General features: G+C 36.1%; 1 protein-coding gene across 2 annotated transcripts in view; it reads right to left on the bottom strand.

The window, feature by feature from the left end:
* Positions 1–24,176, bottom strand: part of Csmd3 (CUB and Sushi multiple domains 3) — a 952,990-nt gene that overhangs the window by 327,685 nt on the left and 601,129 nt on the right. For both annotated transcript variants that reach the window (XM_026785886.1, XM_026785885.1), the window contains 3 exons: positions 8,988–9,126; positions 5,129–5,316; positions 3,063–3,251 (listed from right to left, as the gene is read on the bottom strand). In XM_026785886.1, coding sequence (XP_026641687.1) covers positions 3,063–3,251; positions 5,129–5,316; positions 8,988–9,126 — 516 coding nt within the window. The remainder of the gene's footprint in view (positions 1–3,062; positions 3,252–5,128; positions 5,317–8,987; positions 9,127–24,176) is intronic.

The raw sequence follows: 24,176 nt of genomic DNA, 5'->3' as shown, positions 1-24,176 counted from the left end.
ATCAGTGAGTGTGTGGTTTTGTCACATGTAATCACAAGAGTGTTGACTTATATGACTGGCATCGTAGCAAGTGCAGGGAAGATGTGCCAAATGATGGTTCTTTTGAACCTTCTTTTAAAAACAAATTGGCATAAGGCAGTTCCTAAAATATGATAGCATGGAAAGTCCTTAAATATTTAATCATGAAATGACAAATGCGATCTTCCTTCATGAAAAGGACTAGGTAGAGGTGATGAAAATCATGTTGTAAATAGAAGGTACAGCCTAAACGGAATAATTCATAGATGAACCGGCTGTAACTTCTAACAAAACACATGCCACTTCACTTCTCAATCTTACAGGGAGTTGGTTTTTTCATACTGCAATTTTATATGTTTGTAACTGAATCCATTTTGATTTATTTTCACAGAAAAGAGTAAGAAAGCAGCAGTGGTTACTGTCATGCAATTTGCCGCATCTAGGAACTTTCCGTCAAGAGAAGTCTGTATAAATTTCCATGAAACTCTATACCTAGTTAAAATTCATTTTTAAGATAACAGTCATCCATGGGAAGGAAGCAAGTGTGTATGTACCTTCAGACTTTCACATGATTGGCATTTTCAACACAGTTCTTTTTCCAGTTTACAATACATTTAAAATGGAAATAAGTGTGGAGGTTCCTCAAAAAGCTAGAAATAGATGTACTGCATAATACAGCTACACAGTCTTAGGAATACACCCAAGAGTTTCTACATCCTACTACAGAAGTACTTGTTCATTTGTGTACATTGCTGTTCTATTAATAATAGCCATGGAATGGAAAGAGCCTAGGAATTCATAACTAGATGAATAGACAAGTAAAATGATGTATATTAAGTAATGTAATATATATTATTCATCTGGCAAGGAAATGAAGTTCTAACATTTTCAAGTAAATAGACAGAATTGGAAAAAAATCATTGTGAGTGGGGCAGCCCAGACACAAAAAGATTAAATTCCCACGTTTTTTTTCTTACAGGTAGACATCAGCTTTCAGGGCTTGGAAATGCATGTTTCAATTAAAATACCCACAGTCAGAGGTTTTGAAGGGAAGGAAGATAGCACACACTTGTAGAGGGTTAAAAGAGAATAATGGAACAGGAAGAGTTAAATGAGATAGAGGTTATTAGGACAGAAGAGGGTGAGGAATACAGAGAAGCATAATTAATATTATTGTTCACAAAAACTTAAGAAGTCATATGAGAAACTATTGATGGTTTGTAAAATATAAACAAATACACATATAAAATGAACTTACCCTATGATGAAGTAACAATGCCTTCACTAGACTCCACTGTCTAATAAAAGCTGCACATCAGAAATTTGTTACCCTAACTTCAGTTGTTAGCAAGCGAAATCAGAAAGTCCCTGAGTATTATTGGCTATCGCCATTGCTCTTAGTTACCCTTTCATGGAAAAATCAAGATGATGTTCACCTAGAGGTCTCCTGCCTACTGGGTAGCTTTCATATCAATGAAAGGGGTTATACACGCTGCCAGAGTGGCCAGGAATCATCCATTTTCTCCAGCCGAGAATTCTGAGAGCTACTATAAAGATCTAACCTGAGCAGGTACACCCACTAGTGCTATCGTGACATGATTGTCAAAGGAATAACTCACCACTTTTCGACTGAATGCAAGGCTAGTTCTATAAGTTAGATATTATATCCTGAATAGTAATTAGGGCCATGAAACTCTCTATAGACAAGTCATAGTTCTTAGAGAAGATTGTATTACTGTTACTCTGCTAAAGTGCTGCGGTATTAAACTGTGTCCTAACAAACAATGTTTATACTCACAGATCAGTGCAGCCTTCAAGTATCATCAGTGGAACTCCTTTTCCCAGGTTTTATTTCTTTAATTAATTATTTTTCTCATATATTACATCCTGACCACAATTTCCTCTTTTCCTTCCAGTCCTTCCCCTTTCCTCTATTGTCTACCATAACAAACAGGACAGACCCAGACTGGCTCCCCACTGTCAGTCTCTGTGAACCTGTATTGTCCCTGGAAGATAGATTTTCTGGGTTATGTTCTCAAGGTATCCTTGAGCCACCGGCCTCTGACATCCCTTCCTCTCCCTCTTCTGTATGATGCCCTGAGCTCTGCCTAATATTTGGCTGTGGATCTCTACATCTCCTCCTGTCAGTCGCTGGGTGAAGCTTCTCTGATGATGATTACAGTAGACTCCAGTCTATGAGTCTAGCAAAATACCGTTAGGAAGTACTATACAGTAGTTGATAATTACTGTAAAGCCTCCAACTGGTCAATGGGCAGAGAATAGGTGACAATGGAGAGCTCAGGCATAAGTGAGACATCTGTAGAACATTCCCTTCTCCTCCTAAAATGTACAGATAACTATGGAAGAAGCATTGGGAAGATAGTATGATGAAGAATTTGTAAAAGAGAAAAAATACCCTGCATTTTCCAGAAACGTTAGGTCACTAACAGTTACAAACTCACAGTAATTGTGTCATGGTGCACAAGAAATGTCTAAGATCAAGCTAGACAAAACTCCCAGCTTTGGAGGGAAAGGTAACCATGAAACTTCACCTCTAAATGAGGAGCTATTCTTAATTAATCTTAACCAATTCAGGAAGACTCTGGTTTTTTTTGTTTTTTGTTTTTTTTTTTTGTTGTTTTTTTAAAGGCTGTGACCCCTAGCAGTACTAACATCCTTCAACAAAAGGCCACACCTGAGTGAGCAGAAAGAAGACTTGCTTCTTTTTTTTAAGCTGAGGTTATAAATTTGAATCAGTAAAGACTGGGAAGGTGGATCTGGAAGGAGATTTGAATTGGCAATGAACCTGGTTAAAGTACAATACATCAGATCCTTAAAGAATTACCAAATATGTTTTAAAAACCAAACTTTAAACGAGGCATAAATATTACTTACTATCAATGTTCTTTGTTTATCTCTTAAGTAGTATTGACAAGAGCTGTCAAAATTCAAAATATTTTTAGCACCATGTTTGTGAAGACTGTGTCAGTTTCTTTTGGTTTGTGAACAGGTAGGTGTCTTTTGTAAAATGAATGAATTCTTACCATCACAGGTTGGAAGTGGATGGCTCCACCAGTGGTTTTTCTCACAAAGAAGGGGCTCTTCGTGACTCAGTCGGTATCCTGGATCACAACTAAATGAAACAGTTGATCCAATGGAGAAATCATGCCCATATCGACGGCCATGGACAGGGATGCCAGGGTCCAGGCAAGAGTATGTGTTCACTGTGACACCTGAGAAATAAAAGTAGAAAAGTCAACAATTAGACTGATGGGATTCAGGTTTTCTAAAGTGATTCCTAGTTAATCAAGCAACTATAGTAGATGAATTTTACCCACTAGCATTGTTTAAAGCCTGACTGGTAGCACCCAACAGAAAGTACTGGATAACTGGACAAAATAAGGTGTTTCACAAAAAGTAAACTGATATTGAGTTACTGGGAGTGACAATAGAATTGAAGAGAAATAAATAATGGTGTATACTTAAAATAACAATACCTTATAGCAACATGTTTCATATATTTCATATACAAGAGTTGTTTTTCTTGTAAAAATACATGGAAATTTATTGCATTATATAATCTAGAGCTTATATATCCGCTAACATAAATAAGTTTATGTATACACTCAAAGATATTTATACTCAGATATGTCATATGTAGTGAGTCAGAAATATATACATTTGTGTAATATTTGTAAAACAGAGGTATATTTCTACATAAAAAATTAAGGAGGTCCTTTGGGGTTCAACTCAAAGGTCATTTTCACGGTTAAGACTGGATGTGACAACAAGTGAAATAAACTTATATATTAGAGTTTCTGAACACTAAGAAAAAGTTCTTCTCTAAAGAAGTCTTTTTTTTTCTTCTGCCGCTATTCTAATTCTAATCTCCTACTTCTAATTCCTCTTAGCTTCTTTCCTAGCCTAAAAATTCTCTTTATTGCTGGAGCATTGAAGTGATAAAAAAAAAAAAAAAAAAAACCTCCAAGAGTTCCCTCTCTTTGTTTGAAGGCAGATTCATAGGGTGAGCAATAAATATCTGAGCTATTTACAATGGCAACACAAGGGCTTCAAGGTTTCAGGAGTATGACTATAACCAAACCAGGTGGGAGGATACTGTGCCCAATAACAAACTTTGAGATGTAGGTCTATTTTCAGCAGAGTAGGCAAGTGAAGAATTGGCATGCTTTTCTTAGGGTGCCTTGGACCACAACCTTAGTTGGACATCTGTGACTCTGACCTTGTGCAGAGCTGTAAGGTTTTAAACTTATGATCGATTTGCAAAGAGTCTTTAGTCTAGTGTGAACTTGTTCTGAGTTAAAAATCAGCCAATTGTGTGCAGTTGGTCAGATCAGAAGGAACAAAGCAGGGTTTTAAGTGTCTACAGTCCTTGCGGGGCAAAGAGACCTAGTTAGAAAACATGTCCTAGTGTATTTTCTATATATCAAAATTATACAACTATATAAAAAGTCATCTTTCTGACTATCCACAGACATGTGTGTCCATAAGATTAAGTGTAATCATGAGATTACTTATACAAATCACATGAAATTATGCACTATATTGTAGGTATTGGGGAGACACCAAGCTGCCTTAGCAAATGTGAGCAACAGTTTCCGGAGTCAATGGTGCTGCAGGCCTTGGCTGGATGAGATTAACCTCCATCAGAGAATCACTCCTAAGGTGGATTGACATTGAATAATCAATTTCCATATGCTGTATATTTCCAAGCCCTCTGACAAATCAGAGTACTGAAAAAGTAAATACTAAAAGAGTCCTATTGTTTCAAGTGTACCAAACTGATAATGACTGAAGGTTAATTTGCTACCCTAAACCATACAAAATAATTTAAACATGAAGGCACTGAACTTATTTGATATTTCTGACATAGTGTTTCCTTTGAAAGGGATATTAGGTAGCAATTCTTTAAAAATCCATTGTACCATTTACTTAAATAACATTTTAAAACTTTATACTTATTATTTATAAAAATAAACTTTGGTTTAAAAGAATTATTAAGTAAATATCTTGCTTCTCTTAGCAATATGAATATAATAACAAGTATGCAGAAAGCAGAATGGGAAAATAAAGAATATTTGCAGTTACTTACTTTCATAATGAATCTTGAATCCATTATTGGAACGGCTGTTGTCTGTTGTAAACAGAAGGTATATAAAGTTACTGCTGCTGAACAGAAACTGTGGCACTTGTGTGCCATTGTAAGACCCAAGCAAGGGTGACAGAAGATTTGGTCCATCGTGTACTTCCAGAACATCATAGTTTAGTTCTGTCTGGAATCTAGGATGAAGAGATACAGTGGAAAACGTTAGAAAACAGAGTGGAATGGGACTTTACTAGTTTAATTACTCTACGATTAAGGTTTATTTTTTAACCCCCCTTCTTTTAAAATCATTTTTTGTTTACTCGGTATCTAAGATATCACTGAAATATCTGTCTGTTCATACAAGGATCTTATGTGTGAGAGCAACCAGTCAGAACAATGTGTTCTCATACTCATAAGAAAAGTGACTTCTGACTGTTATAGGTTATCCTTAGTAAATAAATGATCTAATCATGAGCTTGCACTTCTCAACATATCCCCTTCTGCTATCTTTAAATCTATGGAAACTATATTGTTTTATATTCCTTTTAACAATAAATATACTTCAAATCTGACCTCTGTTTTATAGAAACTGACACATTTTATAGAGTGCTTTAGAGATCTTCAAGTTTTAATTTTATCTCTGCTGTGCATGTCTGTACATGGGGTTGTTAAGTGCCCACAGACTATGGAAAAAGCCACCAGGTTCCCTGGAACTGAGTGCCAGGTGGTTTTGAACTGCTTGATGTTGGTGCTGGAGACAGAAACTAGGTTTCCTCCTAGGGCGAAAAATGTTCTTAATCACAGAATCATAAAAACATATTTGATAAAATTTTATAAAATGTAATACAAGGCTTCACATTTTTTCAAATATTTTAACTTTATATAGGTTCATTATGGTATATAGACTGTGCCTGTTTTATTTGGTTGTGTGATGCTTTTACTTATTCATTTTTATAAGAGATTTAATTTTAAAATTGCATTCTCAATTTAAATACCATCATAAGTAATGGAAACCAAGGGTGTCAGAACTCTATAATAATGAAGTTCATTAATTACAAAGAACTTCTGCAAACTTTTTTAAGATTAGAAAATTATTTGCAATGTTTTTACAATAAGTTGGGTGGGAATCAGAAGCAATGTAAGAATGGAGGAAGCACATCAGGTAGAATGTCTGTGTGGTAGTTGGAATGTGGAGGAGTACCCTCGAGACTACGATGAGCCTACTACATCCATGAAAATGTCATAATGAATCACATTGTTATATGTGCTATATAAACATATTATTTTTTAAAAAGACCCAGGAAACAGAATTAAAACACAGTAAGTTTTAAGTAATTCCCTGTGAGAGCCCACAGTTTTGAATCCACTCCACCTTGACCAAACGCCAGGGAGTTCAAACCTGTTTTTACTCCTCAAAGATAAATAAGAAAGAAGTAGCTTACAGGATGTTTTGTTCCTCAGAATCCAGACAACAGGGTGTTTGACCTACAGTGTGGTTACCAGGTCTTTTGAAATGTAAGGAGGCAATTACACTTGTTTGTTCTTTGTATCATGGATGTCATGTGCCCTCGCCTTTTGATTAGGCTATATAAGGACTGTGAGTAATACACTCACGGGTTTTTGCTACAGTATTCACTGGAAGCCCTCCTGACTCTATCTTCTCTCCCTTGTCTATTTCTTTCCTCAATTCACACTCCTGTTCTCTGGAACATATGGAGTCGTAGGGCCAGACCCAACAATTCCCAATGCTTTCTTGTTTCTCAAGATAATATTTAGAGAATAAAAGAAACATCAACAGCTTTTAAGGTCCATATACACAGGAACACTTAACATAGGCATGCCCCATTTCAAGTGAATTTAGTTTGCTAATCTAATGAATAAATCCTTTTTGCTCAATAACTTGAAGTACTTGCTCATCCATCTGTTGCTAAGTTACTCCTATCTGTGTCAGTCGTTACCAGGTGATCATCTAAGGCAAAGCTTTTTTGACAAAAGGCATGAGATATATTAAATACTCAAGGGTTCTCAAGAAATCAGAGGAAATATGTATATATATATATATATGTATATATATACATATATATATATATATATTCCTGTCAAAGAGTTTCCAATGAAGACTCTTATATATTGCAGTGAGAGAGCTCTACAGGTGAAGGCATTTGCCACAAAGCCTGAGTACCGGGGTGCGATCCCCAGGATGCACGTGAAGAAGCAGAGCGTCAGCCTCCCCAGGTTATCCTGTGATATTCACACATAACCCACATACACATGCACAAATGTACCATCCCCACCGTAACTAGACATGACTAATAGAAACAAGACCTTCCATGCTTTCATGCGAAGGAAGGCAAAAGAAACAGAAACCAAGGGATCTAGTTCCAAGAGGAGCATTTTAGTTAAAGGATATTATGCATGCATGTATGTATGTATGGAGAATGATTGAAAGAAGACTATTAATACAACTGTGCTCTTTTTAGTCTGAAATACTGAGGATGTCATTGACATATTCGTAAGCTATTGTAACTGCCATATGGCAATGATTTTGATATTGATCCTGATTCAGAATTCAGCATGCTGGGACTATGAGGCGTGCCCCAAAACATTCACTTTTCAAAGTTATTATGAGCTTAAAATCTACACTCTAGGCAGAGTATTGTGGTTTATTTAGAGGGTACTCAGTGTTCAAGTTGATCCAGGCTTATATGATGAGTTGGCGCTAACCTGAGCTATAATAATATGACATTGAAAATCAAAATGAAATAATAAACTTAAATAAGTATACAACTTCATGCAGTAAATTATGCTCCATACATATCTGCATGTTGAAATGCTACCCCTCCATACCATGAAAATTATATGACGGAGAATAAATCTTTAAAGAGGAAATGAGACAAAATGAAATCATGAGAGTGGGCATCTGTCCAGCTTATCTGCTTCACATATGTGAAACAGAGACTAAGACATAGAAAGATATCTACATATATATTTATGTGTCTAGGTGTGTGTGTATATATATGATATTTGGAGCAACAATTATGTGGATAGAGGACAGAGCCAGCCAAGGAAAGAGACCAGAACAAAGTAACCTTGAAAGTGATCTTAAAGTCCTATTCCTTAGAATTTTAGGAATATAAAGCTTTATTGCCTAAACCACAACATCTTAAACTAAGCATCCTATACTCTGAAACTCATGGTTTAATTCTATGTAAAAGAAAATGAACAAATCCATTGTGGAGTATCAGTTTTTGCATTTGTCTTGAACAGATGGTAAATTTTTATGTATTACAAAAGTCATTTCAAAGTATATTATACATGATTTATCATCACTAAACATTTCATTCAATTACCCAATTTTTATGCGCATGTAGCCAGGCTCATATAAAAACCTGGGGCAAGTGGAGTCCCAAGGGGAAAATGGTGAATGCATCCTGTATTTACTTGGGTGATTATGTGATAGTACCTGCATGTGTGTGACACTTGGAGGTGGTATTAAATTGGGTTTTCTTCATAGCCCTTTTGCTTCTGGAAATCTAACAATGTTGAATTCACAAGCCCTTAAAATTATAGGACAACTAAACTCATTAAATGAAAGGTCATACGTTCATATCTCAGCATTTTTCATATGTACAGTAAAAAGGTCTTGCATATCTTAATAGTAAAGTTACAACGGTAAACAAATAAAAAATTAACTTGAGATCAGGCTGAAAGGTCAAAATGGGCAGACCCTCTAAAGCTTTCAAGATACAGCAATTGACTATTCTAATCAAATTATTTATTGATAGAGTAAGGGAAACGGTGAATGTCAACTGGTTTAATATCTATTCATTTCTGCATAAGATAGAAAAAAAATATTTGCAGAGACCTTTCAAATGTAATTTTGATAGAGTGTCCGGGTTCAGCTTCAATCACCCACTCACAATTCAAAGAGTCTTTGTAGTATCCTGGCCATCCCGGGGAGAGAATTACTCCACTTGGAGCAGAAAAGTGGCCACCACATGGAGCTGAAAGAAGAAAGCACAGAACACAATAGAATTTTCAGAGGAAGTTATATAAAATCTCTCCAGTTCCAACACATATCTACTGTTCTTTATTTTTGAGGCAAGTTCTTGTTTTTCAGCATCTGTTACCACGGTACTTACTTTGTAGCCCCATTTAAACAACTCCCCCCCCCCCACCTCTGTGCTTAGCATTCAGAGTCGCGAGGTGGCAGGTACATGCTACTCTACCTAGTCCAACTATGATTTTAAATAACTCCCTTAACACATTCATTAATATTGTTATAAATACTATTTTAACTGTAGAAATCTATGTAGTTAATCCTTGCTGTGATTAAGGATTGTCCTTTGCAGAGGTAATATACTTGCAAACTTGTTAAACAACTACACTTACGAGATTAGCTCATAAGTATTTATACTCAAGTCTCCAGGTGATTTCTTTCCAAACCTTGTGTGTATTCTGTATTCTGTTTTTTATCTTCAGTTTGATATGATGCATACATTGTCAGTCTTCTGTTCCCTCTCAGTTTCTTCCTTGTATTGTTAAATTTTCTTAATTCACATTGTCTGTATTGTGAGCCTCCCTTATTCCAGAGTTGCTATCATGATTTATACAGCTATTTGTCTAAGGATGGCCCTTATAACCTCGAATGTTGGAATGCAAAGTCTCCAGATGGGAGAACTGTTTGGGAAGGGTTAGGAGATGTGGTCTTGTTACAGGAAGTGTGTCTCTGTGGTTCACCTGTGAGGTTTCAAAATCCCACACCATTTCCAGTGACTCTCTCTTTGTCTTGTGCTTGTGAAGCAGGATGTGAACTCTCAGCTACTGCTCCAGTGCCATGTCTACTGCCATGACCCTTGCCATAATGGTTCTGAACTCTAACTACCCCTCTAACTGGTAGGCCCCAAATAAAATCTCTGTTATATATATGTTGTCTTGGCCATGATGTCTATCACAACAACAGAAGAGTAACTAAGAGAGTTTTCATCATTGATACTTCATCCTCTGCTACCATTGCTCACCTGTTATTTTATCTTTTGATGTGGCTCACATATCAGTATGCTCCATATTTTGCTTTTATCACGTCTCCAATTCCTAGACATGTATTTTGATCTGCTTTATTTTTTATATTTAATTTAATCTTCAACTTAACTCACAATTAATGTTATATTTTATTCTCTGTATTTCCTTAAACTCAAACACAATTGAAACCACAGAGTCAGCAATGTTAGAATTTTCTAAATATTAATGTCTTCGTGCAGAGATGAATAAACAGCCTCGTAAGAGAACAACTGACTAATGCTCTATACGTCAGAAAAGACTCAAATCATTTTCTCATAACTGGTGCTACATTTTCATCTCTAGAATCGCTCAATTATATGACCATGTATCTAGTAATGTAAGTTGGAAAGTTTAGACTTATTCTTCCTTACTTCTATTATGATTAACAAGTAGTTCAATATCCAACCCATCCTGAAATTGATCATTAGCTTTCCATCTACAACAGCCATCCTACTTGAAATTAGCCAGATTTCATCCCAGGAGTAACAACGAGTATCCTATATAAAATACCTCCTTATCTTATGCACTCACAGGGTCTGTCAACCATGCTGTAGCTAGAGCAATTTACCTACTGCTCTTCATTAGTTTTTACCATGTTGAACTACATAGCCTAACTTTTGCCCAGCCTCTGCCCTTCTGCCCTTCTACATTGGCTACATGAATATGTACTACACAAGAAGTATACACAGGACAAAACTTAAATTACAAGATAGTTTTTAAAATATACAATATTGACCAAGACAAGAAATAATCAAATATATTTCCAGGCCTCAGTACAATAGAAATTATCCTTTCAATACTGTTTCTTAGTTTTATTAATAAGTGGTGAGGGGGTTGTTTCATTGTCTATTAATCAGGCATCCTGACGTGTGACTGTGATACAGCCAAAAGCATCCCTGAGACCTCTAGCCACCTAAGCTGCTTAGCAAGACCTTGTTACAAACCAAAAAACCCAAACAAACTAAAAAAACAAATTTTAACTTATTGTTTATGTTTTTCTTTGCTGATTTTTCCTCTCTGTTTTATTTTATTCTAAGTGTATTATTTTTGGATGCTAATTTTATTCCTGTTATTCTTAAATAACTTGAAACAAGACAAATAAGATAGTAAATGTACAAAACCTTAGAAAAGAATTCTCTATAAAACAGCTAGTTGAGCAGAGTTTTTATTGGTTTGATATTCATTTTTGTTGTTATGAGACACAGTTTGTTGTGTCTCAGGTGAGCTTCAACTATGTAATCCTCCAGTCTCAGCCACTCTAGCTCTTGATTACAGACATATGACATAGCATCTGATTTGGATAACGTAATTTTATGCGAAATTATTAAACATGTTATTTGTATGAGACTGTTCATTAATAAACCAAATACCATTTATTAACTGAATCCAATGTTGCTTCCTAAGAGCTTTCTAAGAAGACCATTGTCATGAAGATTACTTGCTCTTCCAGTTGAATGACATATAATTTAATTATTTCATGTAGGGTTGTTATATATTTCAAATATTAATCTATGTGCACAATAGTCATTTAAATTTACATAATTGAAAAGACAGCAGTGGGTATTTCACTTAGAGAAGGAGCAGGGAATGTGAAGCACATTTGTCAGAAACCGCTATTATGTCATCAACTCAAGTTGTTCTCTGAAAGCATTGATGCATTCATTCATTAAATGAAGTAATTAGTCATAAAATTAACAGCTGAGACAGGAGCCAAAAAGTTGTCAAAAAGTAAAGCATCAAGAGCCACTTTGTCTGCCCCTCCATCCAAAGAGTGAGGGAGAAAAATGGGTGGGTTTCTAAAAAATTGTAACAGAAAGATGTCTCTGCGTCTTCTGAAAGGTCATTTCTGAGTAGAGCCCTTACTCAGCGATCGTCAGTCATCCTATAATGCTCATCACATACACTGAAGTAGAGTCTCTCCAAAATTATCATTCCAAAGGCCCAAGAATAGACAGACACTGAAGAAGATCTGAAGTCAAAGAAGAGAGAGGTTTGCTGTGCTAGGACAATCAGAACAAGTCTCTTCATCTGAGGGGTTGTCCAGCAAAAGCCAGGACAGAGAAACTGCAGGGCAGCAACAACAAAGAACCCCGAGTGCTCAAAACACACAAAGGGAAGATGTAAGTGAGATGGGAATATGGGAGAGGACAAGGAGAACAACCCCAGAAAGCAATGCAGGTTTGCAAACAGTCGACAATGTGGCAGAAGCGAAATGCGTTTCCAAACCAGCACCTGGTCATCATGATAATGTTTATAAGATGGTTAGATAGCATTTATGAAAAGCTTGCTGCAACATGAGCGATAATACAAAAGAAAAGCCATTAGTTGTCTAAGCATTATGGTTTGATATAGCATTCATATAATAAACAGTATATTGTGTGATAATTCTCTTTCAGGTAGCACTCAATTTAATTACTGTTGAAAAATATCATTTGACTTACCCTAAGTAACAGCAATGAAATAACAAATTTTATATATGTATTATTTCCCACAAATGCTCAAAAATTAATAGACATTGTCGATATTTAAGAAATACATACATATATATATATATATATATATATATATATATATATATATTATACCTAAATACAGAATTTAATGAAAGAAACTATCTCTGATTGAAAAAAAGAAATTTCAGACTATTTATCAGGAAAGAACCTAAAAGAGTAAGGAGCTATTTTTAAAAACCCACTTAGTAACTCATTCATTCATTCAATCATTCAATCAATCATACTGTTTATGCAACATACTAATAACTTTTAAATTTGTCTCTATTTTTCAGGGGTATGCAAAAACAACTCCTGGACCAGGGAAAGTGACACATATCTCTAATACCATCTTCTTTCATATGGGGTCCAGTGACGACAGAAACCAGAGTATTACATGTCTACAGCTAGATTGGCTACACAGCAAGGCAGAGTGCGGTGTAGGTCACAAACAGAGGGGAAACAAAGGACCAAATGAAAACAAAAGAGAAAAATAAAGCAGAAGAGCTAGTTGAGTTGCTGATACTCTGCATGGTTAGCAAGCATGAAAACCTGCATTTAATTCCTAGCACTGCACTGTCTGGTTGTAATGATGTTATTTTATTATCCCAGCACGTGGAAGGTAGAGGCAGATCAACAAGAAACTTAAGGTCACCTTTAGCTACATAGACAGTTGAAGGCTTGTTTGGGATACATGAGACCCTGACTCAGAAAGACAGGTTGGGGGGGATAGTCATTGCTATTTTGAACAATTTTAGGTATAAATATTATAAATAATTTACATATTATCAATCAAAGATTTGAAAGGCGGTATTCTGACTGCACAGAACTTTAAAAGTTGTTAAGTTAGTTAATATTTCTTTCTCACAAAGATGCCATGGATCTGATTTTTTTTTTGGAAAAGAAAAAGAAAACAATAAAAATAATTAAGTTTTATGAGAAAGATATGCTCACAGAGATATGTAGAGAACACAAAGGATTTAGAGATAGATGATATTTAATTTGATCTTTTAAGGAGGATAAGATTTCCGGAAAGAAGAGATGAAGGATCCTTTACATCTGTACATGAAGTTAACAGTGTGACGGTATGTAGGATTGAATCAGGATAAGCAACTGAAAAAATTGTAGAGCTAAGTTGAGGCTTCTATTTGATGGCTCATGCATGTACAATGCATTTGTGAGATCAGAAAGGATCAAAAAAACTTAAGAAAGACTTAATCAGTATCTGACATGAGGCTATTATTGCAGGGAAAAGCTAAATTATGCACTTAGAATGTAAAGTCAAAAATATTTCTTGGTGTCCCAATGTGACATAAAAAATGTAAAAGATCAAAATATGTTCCTTACATCATTGTCATATAAAACAGACTGGATGGTGATTTCATTTAAAACAATGGAGAACTCAAAGCACACTGGAGTTATACATAAAAGTCAATACCATTTAGTGCTAAACTTGGAGAGCATGGTGGTTAGTTTTATATCATTTCAATTAGTGATTGATTGGGCACCACTGTGGATGGTGCAACTCTTTTAGTGGTGTTTTGGGTTCTATAAGGAAGCAAGCTGAGGATGCCATGAGGAGAAAGCCAGTAGGTAGCACCCTCCACAACCTTTGCATCTGCTCCTGTATCCAGGTTCCTGCCAAACAAGTCTTTCCCTCCAGCAAGACAGCAATGGTAACTCTAATCAGGACAGAGTATGTTTGTGAAAAAAAATATATTTATTGGAGCTCTTTTCATAGGCATCATTATCATAGGCTATGTTAAAGCTTTAAAGTGGATATTCTTTATATCCACAATAAAGGTGAATATTGAGGAAAATAGAGTGGTAGAGTATGTAGTCCTTTGTAAAATGTTTTTATGTAAAGTTAAATATTAGTCAAAAGCCATTATATCACCGAATATACGATGGACTTTTGTTTGGATCTTTGTTGATCCTCAGCATGTAAATCAAGAAGCTAGTAATAGTCAAAATAATTCTTAGATTTTATTTTTTTTAATTTATTTATTTATTAAGAATTTCTGCCTCCTCCCTGCCATCGCCTCCCATTTCCCTCCCCCTCCCCCGATCAAGTCCTCCTCCCTCATCAACTTGAAGAGCAATCAGGGTTCCCTGACCTGTGGGAAGCCCAAGGACCGCCCACCTCTATCCAGGTCTAGTAAGGTGAGCATCCAAACTGCCTAGGCTCCCACAACGCCAGTATGTGCAGTAGGATCAAAAACCCACTACCATTGTTCTTGAGTTCTCAGTAGTCCTCATTGTCTGCTATGTTCAGCTAGTCCGGTTTTATCCCATGCTTTTTCAGACCTAGGCCAGCTGGCCTTGGTGAGTTCCCGATAGGACATCCCCATTGTCTCAGTGTGTGGGTGCACCCCTCGCGGTCCTGAGTTCCTTGCTCGTGCTCCCTCTCCTTCTGTTCCTGATTTGGACCTTGATATTCAGGAGGATGCCTATATGTTTGTCTTTGGATTCACCTTCTTATTTAGCTTCTCTAGGAACATGAATTATAAGCTCAATGTCCTTTATTTATGGTTAGAAACCAAATAGAGTTAGTACATCCCATGTTCCTCTTTTTGGGTCTGGTTTACCTCACTCAGGATAGTGTTTTCTATTTCCATCCATTTGTATGCAAAAGACACTTAAGGTCATGCTCAACTTCCTTAGCTATCAGGGAAATGCAAATCAAGACAACTTTAGGATACCATCTTACACCTGTCAGAATGGCTAAAATAAAAAACAGCAATGATAGCCTTTGCTGGAGAGGTTGTGGAGAAAGGGGTACACTCACCCACTGCTGGTGGGAATGCAAACTTGTACAACCACTCTGGAAAGCAGTGTGGCAGTTTCTCAGGAAATTCGGGATCAACCTACCCCTGGACCCAGCAATACCACTCTTGGGAATATACCCAAGAGAGGCCCTATCATACAACAAAAGTATATGCTCAACTATGTTCATAGCAGCATTGTTTGTAATAGCCAGAACCTGGAAACAACCTAGATGCCCTTCAATGGAAGAATGGATGAAGAAAGTATGGAATATATACATATTAGAGTATTACTCAGCAGTTAAAAACAAGGACTTCTTGAATTTTGCATACAAATTCTTAGATTTTAAAAAGCTACAGCTTTAGTCTGAGGAAGTATTAGAGACAGGCCCATGGCCCACCTCCTGTGACTTGCAACATTTACTTTCAAACCATAAATTACTCTCTCTCCCTTTGAGATACAAATCTCCCCACAGTTAATCAGACTCTCACAATTTTCACAGCCCAAGAATTATGCCTCTCATCTTGAACATCATCAACAGCCCTTTGCCTAATGTCAGTGGGAGGGTAGGAAATCACTTCATTAAGTTCCGCTGAGGGTACATAAATGAGCTAATCACACTGGGCATCTTCCTGTTTACCGTCCCCAGCACTTTTCTACAAGTTCACACCAGTGCTTAAAAATCTTTCTGAGCAGTTAACTCCCATCTCCCCTCTTTATCATGGTGATCCAGAATAGCCTGACAAAATGAAGTTATAGACTATTTACTTAGAAAAGTAAATTTTGTTGTCTCTCTTTTCTAGTTTTAAATTTTGAAAAATTTCATACAGTATCTGATGCGATAGGACTCATGAGCCCAGGTAATTGTGGAGATTAGACCTAAACACAATCTTTAAGTTACAAGTTAGGAACCACTTCCATATTAAATTTGTAGAATTAATTTACTAAGAAAAATATTTATTTAAGTAATGCTTACTAACTTTAGCTTTAGTGGAGCAGAAGGTTGATGGAAAGCAAGGCTAGATCATTCTGTTCAAAGGTTTTAAGTAGAAGTTGATGCTTCTAAACACCAGGCTAACAATTTTATTGCAGTCATGCCATAAATTGAGTTTGTGTCTGCTAAATTTCATAATTTATTATCTGCTATAAGTTTTTTGAGAGAAAAATCTGTAATAATGTATCTGCCCTCCATAGACATATAAAATTTAAAGGTTCATTTTGTTATTTTTGTGTGTGTGCATGTGTGTTTGTGTGAGTGAATAGCATGTGGAAGTGGGGGCCTACGGAGGCCAGAAGACAGGATCTAATTCAATAGGCATTTGTGAGCTGCCTGATACATGTGTTCTTATCTGTAGTTAGATACCCTGATAGAAGATCAATTGCTATTAACCACTGATTTGTCTCTCAGGTTTTGAGAGAACTTATCCAAGGCAGGTTGATGCAGTGAACACAAAATTTAACAAATACATGTTTGAGCTCAGGGGAGGATTCTAGATATGCAAGGGAATAAGGCAATGCTCCAGAGAAGGGATAGAAATTTTCTGAAGTGGTGGGTGGAGGGCTGCGGGGTTACCAAAGGATGGTTTAAAACATATGCAGAGGAGAGAGATTGGTGGTGAAAAATACTGCCGTGAGAGGAGAAAATATAATAATAGTTGTGCCTTCTAGCTCAAGAGAAGCAAAAGTTCATATAAATGTGTGCAGTTTTTTTTTTGAAGAAATGTTGTGTAATATTCTTTTAAGATGTGTCATGTTCATTTATGCCTTGGAATGTTTGTTTAATGATGAAAAGATGTGTTGCACTCATTTATGTTGCATTTGTTTGACTTTGTGAAAGCTGTGTTACTTTGCCTGTCTTAAATACCTGTGGGGAGCGGGGCGGTGGTGGCGCATGCCTTTAATCCCAGCACTCGGGAGGCAGAGGCAGGCGGATCTCTGTGAGTTTGAGGCCAGACTGGTCTACAAGAGCTAGTTCCAGGACAGGAACCAAAAAGCTACGGAGAAACCCTGTCTCGAAAAATTAAAAAAAAAAAAAACCATAAAAAAAAACCTATGGGTCTAAGAGTTGAATGGCCAGTAGTTAGACAGAAAGAGAGACTAAATAGAAGAAAAGCGAGCAGCATAAAAAAGGATAGGAGGATGCCAGGGGCCAGGTGAGAAAAACGAGGAAGACTGAGCTAATTTCTACAATTTAATTTTTATAACACATAAAATCTGTTATAAATAATTTGCATTCAAACATTGGTTCTTTTCTTTATTTTTACTACAGTGGAACACACTCAAAATACACAATATACTTTAAGACCTACATGATTTGATTTTTTTTTCAGGTAGAATTCAGATAAAATTCTCTTCAATAAGAGTTGTTAGGAAGTTAGAAGGGTCACAAAGGGTGATGTTAGTGTCTAGGTCATACTTGAGTTCTCACAAATGGAGCAGTAAAGTTGAGTTCTGATTGGAAGTTCAACAATGATGCATTTAAAACAAACAAAAAATAAAAGCATTTCCAGCATTTGGTGAGAGAAGATGATGCTTCTGTGGAGAGGTGCCTGATAAACTCAACACCTCATATCATCATACATCAATGCCTCCATTTTTCTGCCTCTCCTTAATTTGCTTTATATTTGGAGTTGTGGTAAATGATCGTTAGATGTATCAATCATATACACATTGGATGATGATTCAATAAAATTAAAGAGCATTTGTATTTAAACTCTCATTAAAAAGATGAAGCTATATTCTCAGAAAGAGAAGAGCTTGAGTATCCCTGAAACTTGAATATTAATTCCACTTCTCTTTCAATTGTCAAGTTTTTTCTATTCCTTTTTCAAACCTAGGCTAGGAAAAATTAGGAGATAAACTCTGCAGATTGCTATTATTTGTTTTCTTATGCTAGTCCTACAAATGAAACTCATTATAATATAAACATTTGGATAAAAAGGGATTTTTCCTTTGAGATGAATAAAAAACATTATATTAGAATTACAAATCAGTTCTGATATATGCATAGAGTTGTTGCTCTAATTGTTTCTTCAAAAGAACTCTCTACACAGAGAGCATCATGTCTGTACAGAAGGGCTTCCTTTCCTCTTTGGCTGATTGAAATTCAGGAGAAAACCCCTTATCTTCAATGAGGAAGTTCATCAGGCATGCAAGCTCCGCCATGTCCCCAAACAAGTCTCTAGGGACTCAGTTCCATCCTATTCATTCTAAAAATTTTCTCAGATATCTCACTAGGGAGTAGGAGGGAACATAAGCCAGAGTAATTCGGGGAGATCTATTCTGTTCACAAGCCAGTTTTTGCTTGAGTAAGCATTTTATGGAGCATTGTAAAATCATTAGAGCAAAAGACAAAGCATGGTTTCAGTCTCACTTTTTTTTCCCCCTGACTTCTACTTCAAATATGCACTGTCAAATTGCCCTCTTCATAAAAACAAATATGTTGGGAATATACTCTAACTTTATAACTACTTTAAACATTTTTTTTAAATTTTATTCTCAAACCCTTTGATTTCTTGTATCCATTCATCTAAGAAACCTCTCTGAGTAGTGGTGAGAACTGTATTGTTGGAAAGCCCCCTCATGCTGATTCACAGTCTCGCTCTTGAAATAGAGAACGGGCAGCCTCTTGCACATTTTTTTTTTTTTTTTTTACTTTCTAGTTTTTCTTTGTGGGAAGAGTAAAAGCTAGTAAGTAGGAGATCATGCTCCAGTAGTGGTGCTACCGAGTATTAAAAATGCTGTTGTCACAGTAAGAGAATTAATGAGTCTTTTGTTAAATAAGAATTAGGAGAGAGGTCTTTCAATACTTGATAACCCAATAGAGTAAACTCTACCATCTTTAGGTACTACTTTGCTCCCAGATCTTCTGATAAATCTGTGATCTCTGCTTGTATGTCATTTATTAAGAAATCAATAGCAGGTGCCTGCATTGGTCCTTGGTTAATGCAGAACACTTACATCTTTAATTGTCAAACTGTTGGAACTACAGGGCTCTGACTGTCTCTTGCGTGACAGCTATTTAAAATTTTCTTTGCCACTTTTCATTATCCATGAAAGACATAGCTATCAGTAAGTCAGTGAATAAGCAGACATGTGCTTGGCAACTGCCGTCTTTATTTCACACATGGATCTAAGTTTTCCATGAGCAAGTCTCCTGAAGTGCTGCATTCAGGTGGGATTGCAGATGAAATTATTACCTACTCTACTACACAGGAGAGAATGAAAACCCCAATACCCCATGAACCTAACAGTTACAAAAAGAAAAAAAAAAGAGATATATCAGTTTTCCTTAAGTTCTTATTTTCAGCTTAAATGGCTGAGAATGAAGTGCCCAAACTTGTTACTGATAGAGAAGAGTCTCTAGAACTGCATTGTCCATGGAGGAATTTAACATATTTTTTTTCTTTAGTTTTATTATTAATAGGAACCTAGGAACACTGGCTTTGAGTCTTCACAGTCACATGCTAGTATTGTTTTCCTGGTTAGAAAGTCTTTAAAGACCATATTGTTTGAAATTATTATGAGACTTAACAAGAGGCAACTTTCCATTCAGCCAGTTTTAACTTAGCATCTTAATTAAATTACTAGCTTTGAGCTAAGATAATTATGCGATTCTTCCAATACATTTCATTAAATGAAATCCTCTTTATCTATATAAAAGCTCAGTCATTATTTTATGCCTAATCATATTCAAGAACATGATCACATAAGCAGAAAGGCCAATATTTCATTTTTATTTTTACAGGGAACTTTCTTTAGATAAGAGAGGGCACAACTGACTACCTTATAATTGGTAGAGGCTATTAACATTGTGGAGAAAAATGCATATATACTGGAAATCCAGACCAAAACATAGTATGAGGAAATAAATAGGTTCAGATAAAATGAGAAATAACACTTTTATGCTGATATCTCTGAGTTCTGCTTGCAACATACTTCTGTTTTCCTAAAATAATCTCATGCACATATTGAGGTTTGTAATTTAAATTTAGAAGTAGATTATTTCTCACCAATTTTATGCCTTTAATATGATTTCTGAGTTTTTTTAGATCATATTACACAATTGAGCCATTTAACAGCTAAATTGTTAGGAAAGTTATAGAGAGATATGTCATTAAAAAACAATAAAAAGACATGTACAGTCCAACAGACATTGTAGAAGAAACCATGAAATAAAAACCTGAATTTTGTGGAGATGATTTAGAAATATGGAATGAAATGGTATATTATTGAATTTACATTAATATAAAAATGTTAATCTCAAAATATGTTTCATTTGTATGGAATTTAATATATTAATCATATTTAACATTAATTTTGTTATGCTGTATTATATTTCCATTCTTTTTAAGGTATTGTGTTTCTGCAGGTCAATTAAAATATAATATATAATTAAAAATACATATTATTAGTCATCTATAATAGTCAAACTTAACGTTAGGTTTTCAAGATATATTTCAGATAGATAGGTAATCCTCTTTAAGCACTTAAGAGCTTCAAGAAATATGGCATTTAAAATAATTTAATAACTTAGTTATATGACAGTGAGGTTCATCTGCTCCTGGCTGCACCAATATATTCCATAAAACATGATGGGCATCAAGGAAACTCCATATGGAGTTTATTCTATTTATGACAAATGTTTGTCATGTTGGATCAAAAAAAAAAATCTGTACTTGCCATAATTGCTGACAGTTACTGGACCAATAAAATGTAAGAAAGGCAACTGCAAAACTTTGCAAAGACAAGGTAGAACAGTCCTTCAAAATTTCCTGCTTCTGAAAAAGGTTTGTCAGATATCCTAGGCCTATAGACCAAGGATGAATTCCCCAGTGTTCCAGAGGAAACTTGGATGATTGCCCAGGCAGCCAGTTGCTCCTATAATTTCTCAAAATTTATGGGAATTTCTTACCTGTACTTTCTGCTTACTCAGATGTTATTATTTCCTTCTTAGGTCTTTGATGGAGTTAAGGACTAGATAATTGTAGTTATAGTTTTCTTAATTATAATAAAAGATAAATTAGATATAAAACTTTAAATTCACCAAAATAGGATAGATAAATAAATAAATATTTCCCTTAATTTTGTCAAGTACAAATAAACTAGATATTTTAACTATAATTCTTACTTGATAGCTATTCTGATGTATATAATTTTACTATGTTAAAGATGAAACTTCCCTTTTTGCTTAGACAGAAAGGGGAAATGTTATGGGATAATTCTTCTGCATGCTATGAATATATATTGCTCTCATTGGTTAGTAACAAAGTACATTCAGCATATAGCAAGACAGAATAAGGCTGGGCAGGAAGGTCAAACTAAAAATACAGAGAGAGAAAGGGTGGTTAAGGAAATTGCAAGTTGGCTGGTTTGGGAACAAGATGTGCTAAAGAACAGGTTGAGACATGAAGCCTCTTACAAATTTACAATTTGGTAAAATGTAAATTACTAAAAAGGGGTTAATTGAAGTCGTAAGAGCTAATTATTAATAAGCCTGGCTACAGGTCAAACAGTTCATAATTAATATGAGCTTTTATATGATTATTTGGGACCAGGTGGTCAACAAAATAAGGACTCCATTTGTTGACATATGGCACCCAATGTGGAAGATGTATATCTCCACATAAAGCCTGGAAAAATCTTTTAAAAAGGAGTTCTAAACATACAAAAATAGACTCAAGAGCAGCTTCATAGTTCATGTTTCTCATGTAGGCTGTGGTACAGTACCAAGTCCCCTGGCCATGGCAAGTTGAGTTGCCATGACAGAATCCTGCTCTCTCTCTCTCTCTCTCTCTCTCTCTCTCTCTCTCTCTCTCTCTCTCTCTCTCTCTTTCTTTCTCTTGGGCTTCAGTATAAATTGACTTCTACCAACCACTGCCTATGGGCTTCACACCACTGATACACACCTCTTGGCAGATTTAGGGATTTTGCTCTTATAGAAAAAATGGTTAGAGATGCACAGTAAGGACAGATTCAGACTAAATAGGGTCTTAAAAATGTAATAATAAAAACATAATAAACCAAATAAAAATAACAATATTCCGAGTCTAGATTATATATATTTCATTTTTTCTTTGAGATATATAGCCCTGTATGAGAACAAAGATTGAGTAATGATGATAAGGTCATGTAAGGTATAGACAATAAACAAAAATGTCTTCATTGAAAATGAGAGCGGTATCATTTGATCCAACAAGATGGCTAAGATAAAGGAGTTTCCCATAGTCCATAATGGAAATATCACTGTTAAGCAAACTATTTCTCTGGAATTTTCCTTCTATCTAGCAGCAGTGATTAAAGGAAATGACATCAGCAGCTACATCATTTGGTGTTCTACTGAATAATTAAAGTTTCCAGGATTTGGAGGTTAAGAAAAGTTCCAAGTATGTTGCTTGCCACAGCGGAGGAAAGTCACTGCCCGTTCCATTCCAAGGAGAATTGAGATAAAGTAACCTTCTTTCTTTGTCCGAAGAGACCTAAATTTACACACTCAGATAAAGAAGTAAGTGTAATTTAAATGCAACTATAGTTCACAAGCCTAGAGAAGCCAAATCATAAGGAGGACCCAAAGAAAAACATATATAGATTCTCCTGGAAATTGGAAGCAGACAAGATCGCTGAGCAAAAGTTGGGAGCATAGGGGTGGGGGTCGGATGGGGGAAAAAGAAAGAGGGAGAGAGAAGGGAGAAAGGAAGGATTGGGGAGAGTTTGGGGGAGTGGGAGGGTTGAGATGGAGTAAGGGCGGATATAGGAATAGGGAACAAGTATCTTCATCAAGGGAGCCATTTTAGGGTTGGCAAGAGACTTGGCTCTAGAGGGGATCCCATGTGTCCATGGGGATGTCCCCTGCTAGGTCCTTTGTACAGCAGAGAGGGTGCCTGAACTGGCCTTGTCTCATAGTCACACTGATGAATATCTTGAAATTCACCATAGAACCTTGGTGCAGCGGTGGATGGAGATAGAGACAGACACCCACATCAGAGCACTGGACTGAGCTCCCAAGATCCAGGGAGAAGATGAGTAAGGAGGTCAGGACTGCGAGGGGCTGGTCCACCCACTGAGACAATGTGCCTGATCTAATGGGAGCTCACCAAATCCACCTGGACTGGGACTGAACGAACATGTGATCAAACCGGACTCTCTGAATGTGGCTGACAATGAGGGCTGACTGAGAAGCCATTAATAATGGCACTGGGACTTGTTTCTACTGCATGTACTGGCTTTTGGGGACCCTAGTCTATTTGGATGCACACCTTCCTAGGCCTGGATGGAGGGGGGAAGGACCTTGGACTTCCCACAGGGCAGGGAACCCTGCCCTCTTTTAAGACTGTAGGGGAAAGAAGAAAGGGGAATGGGGAAACGGGAGGGGAATGGGAGGAAGGGAGGAAGTGTAAATTTTTGAATGGAAAAATAAAAAAAAAATTATATCAAATAATGGGCTATATAAAGATCAGAAAAGGAGTGGAATAATTCTTTCACAGGAACATTACATCCATACACCATTTCCCAACTAAACAAGGTTGCCTGGGTGCCAAATTGGGAAATGGTTTGAGGTGTAAGAAGAGTGCTTTTTTTTTTCTTAAGCAAAATTTGATCTTTTATATATTCTTAGGCTTTTTAAAAAATAATAATTACAATGGCAAGGGGTTTTGATCCTACTTAATGTGCTGGCTTTGTGGGAGCCTAGCCAGTTTGGATGTTCACCTTCCTAGACCTGGATGGAGGGGGGAGGACCT

Source organism: Microtus ochrogaster, linkage group LG3 (assembly GCF_000317375.1).
Source record: "Microtus ochrogaster isolate Prairie Vole_2 linkage group LG3, MicOch1.0, whole genome shotgun sequence".
NCBI classification, from domain to species: Eukaryota; Metazoa; Chordata; class Mammalia; order Rodentia; family Cricetidae; genus Microtus; species Microtus ochrogaster.
The sequence above is the reverse complement of the archived record's forward strand: the minus strand, read 5'-3'. Positions and strand labels throughout refer to the sequence as shown.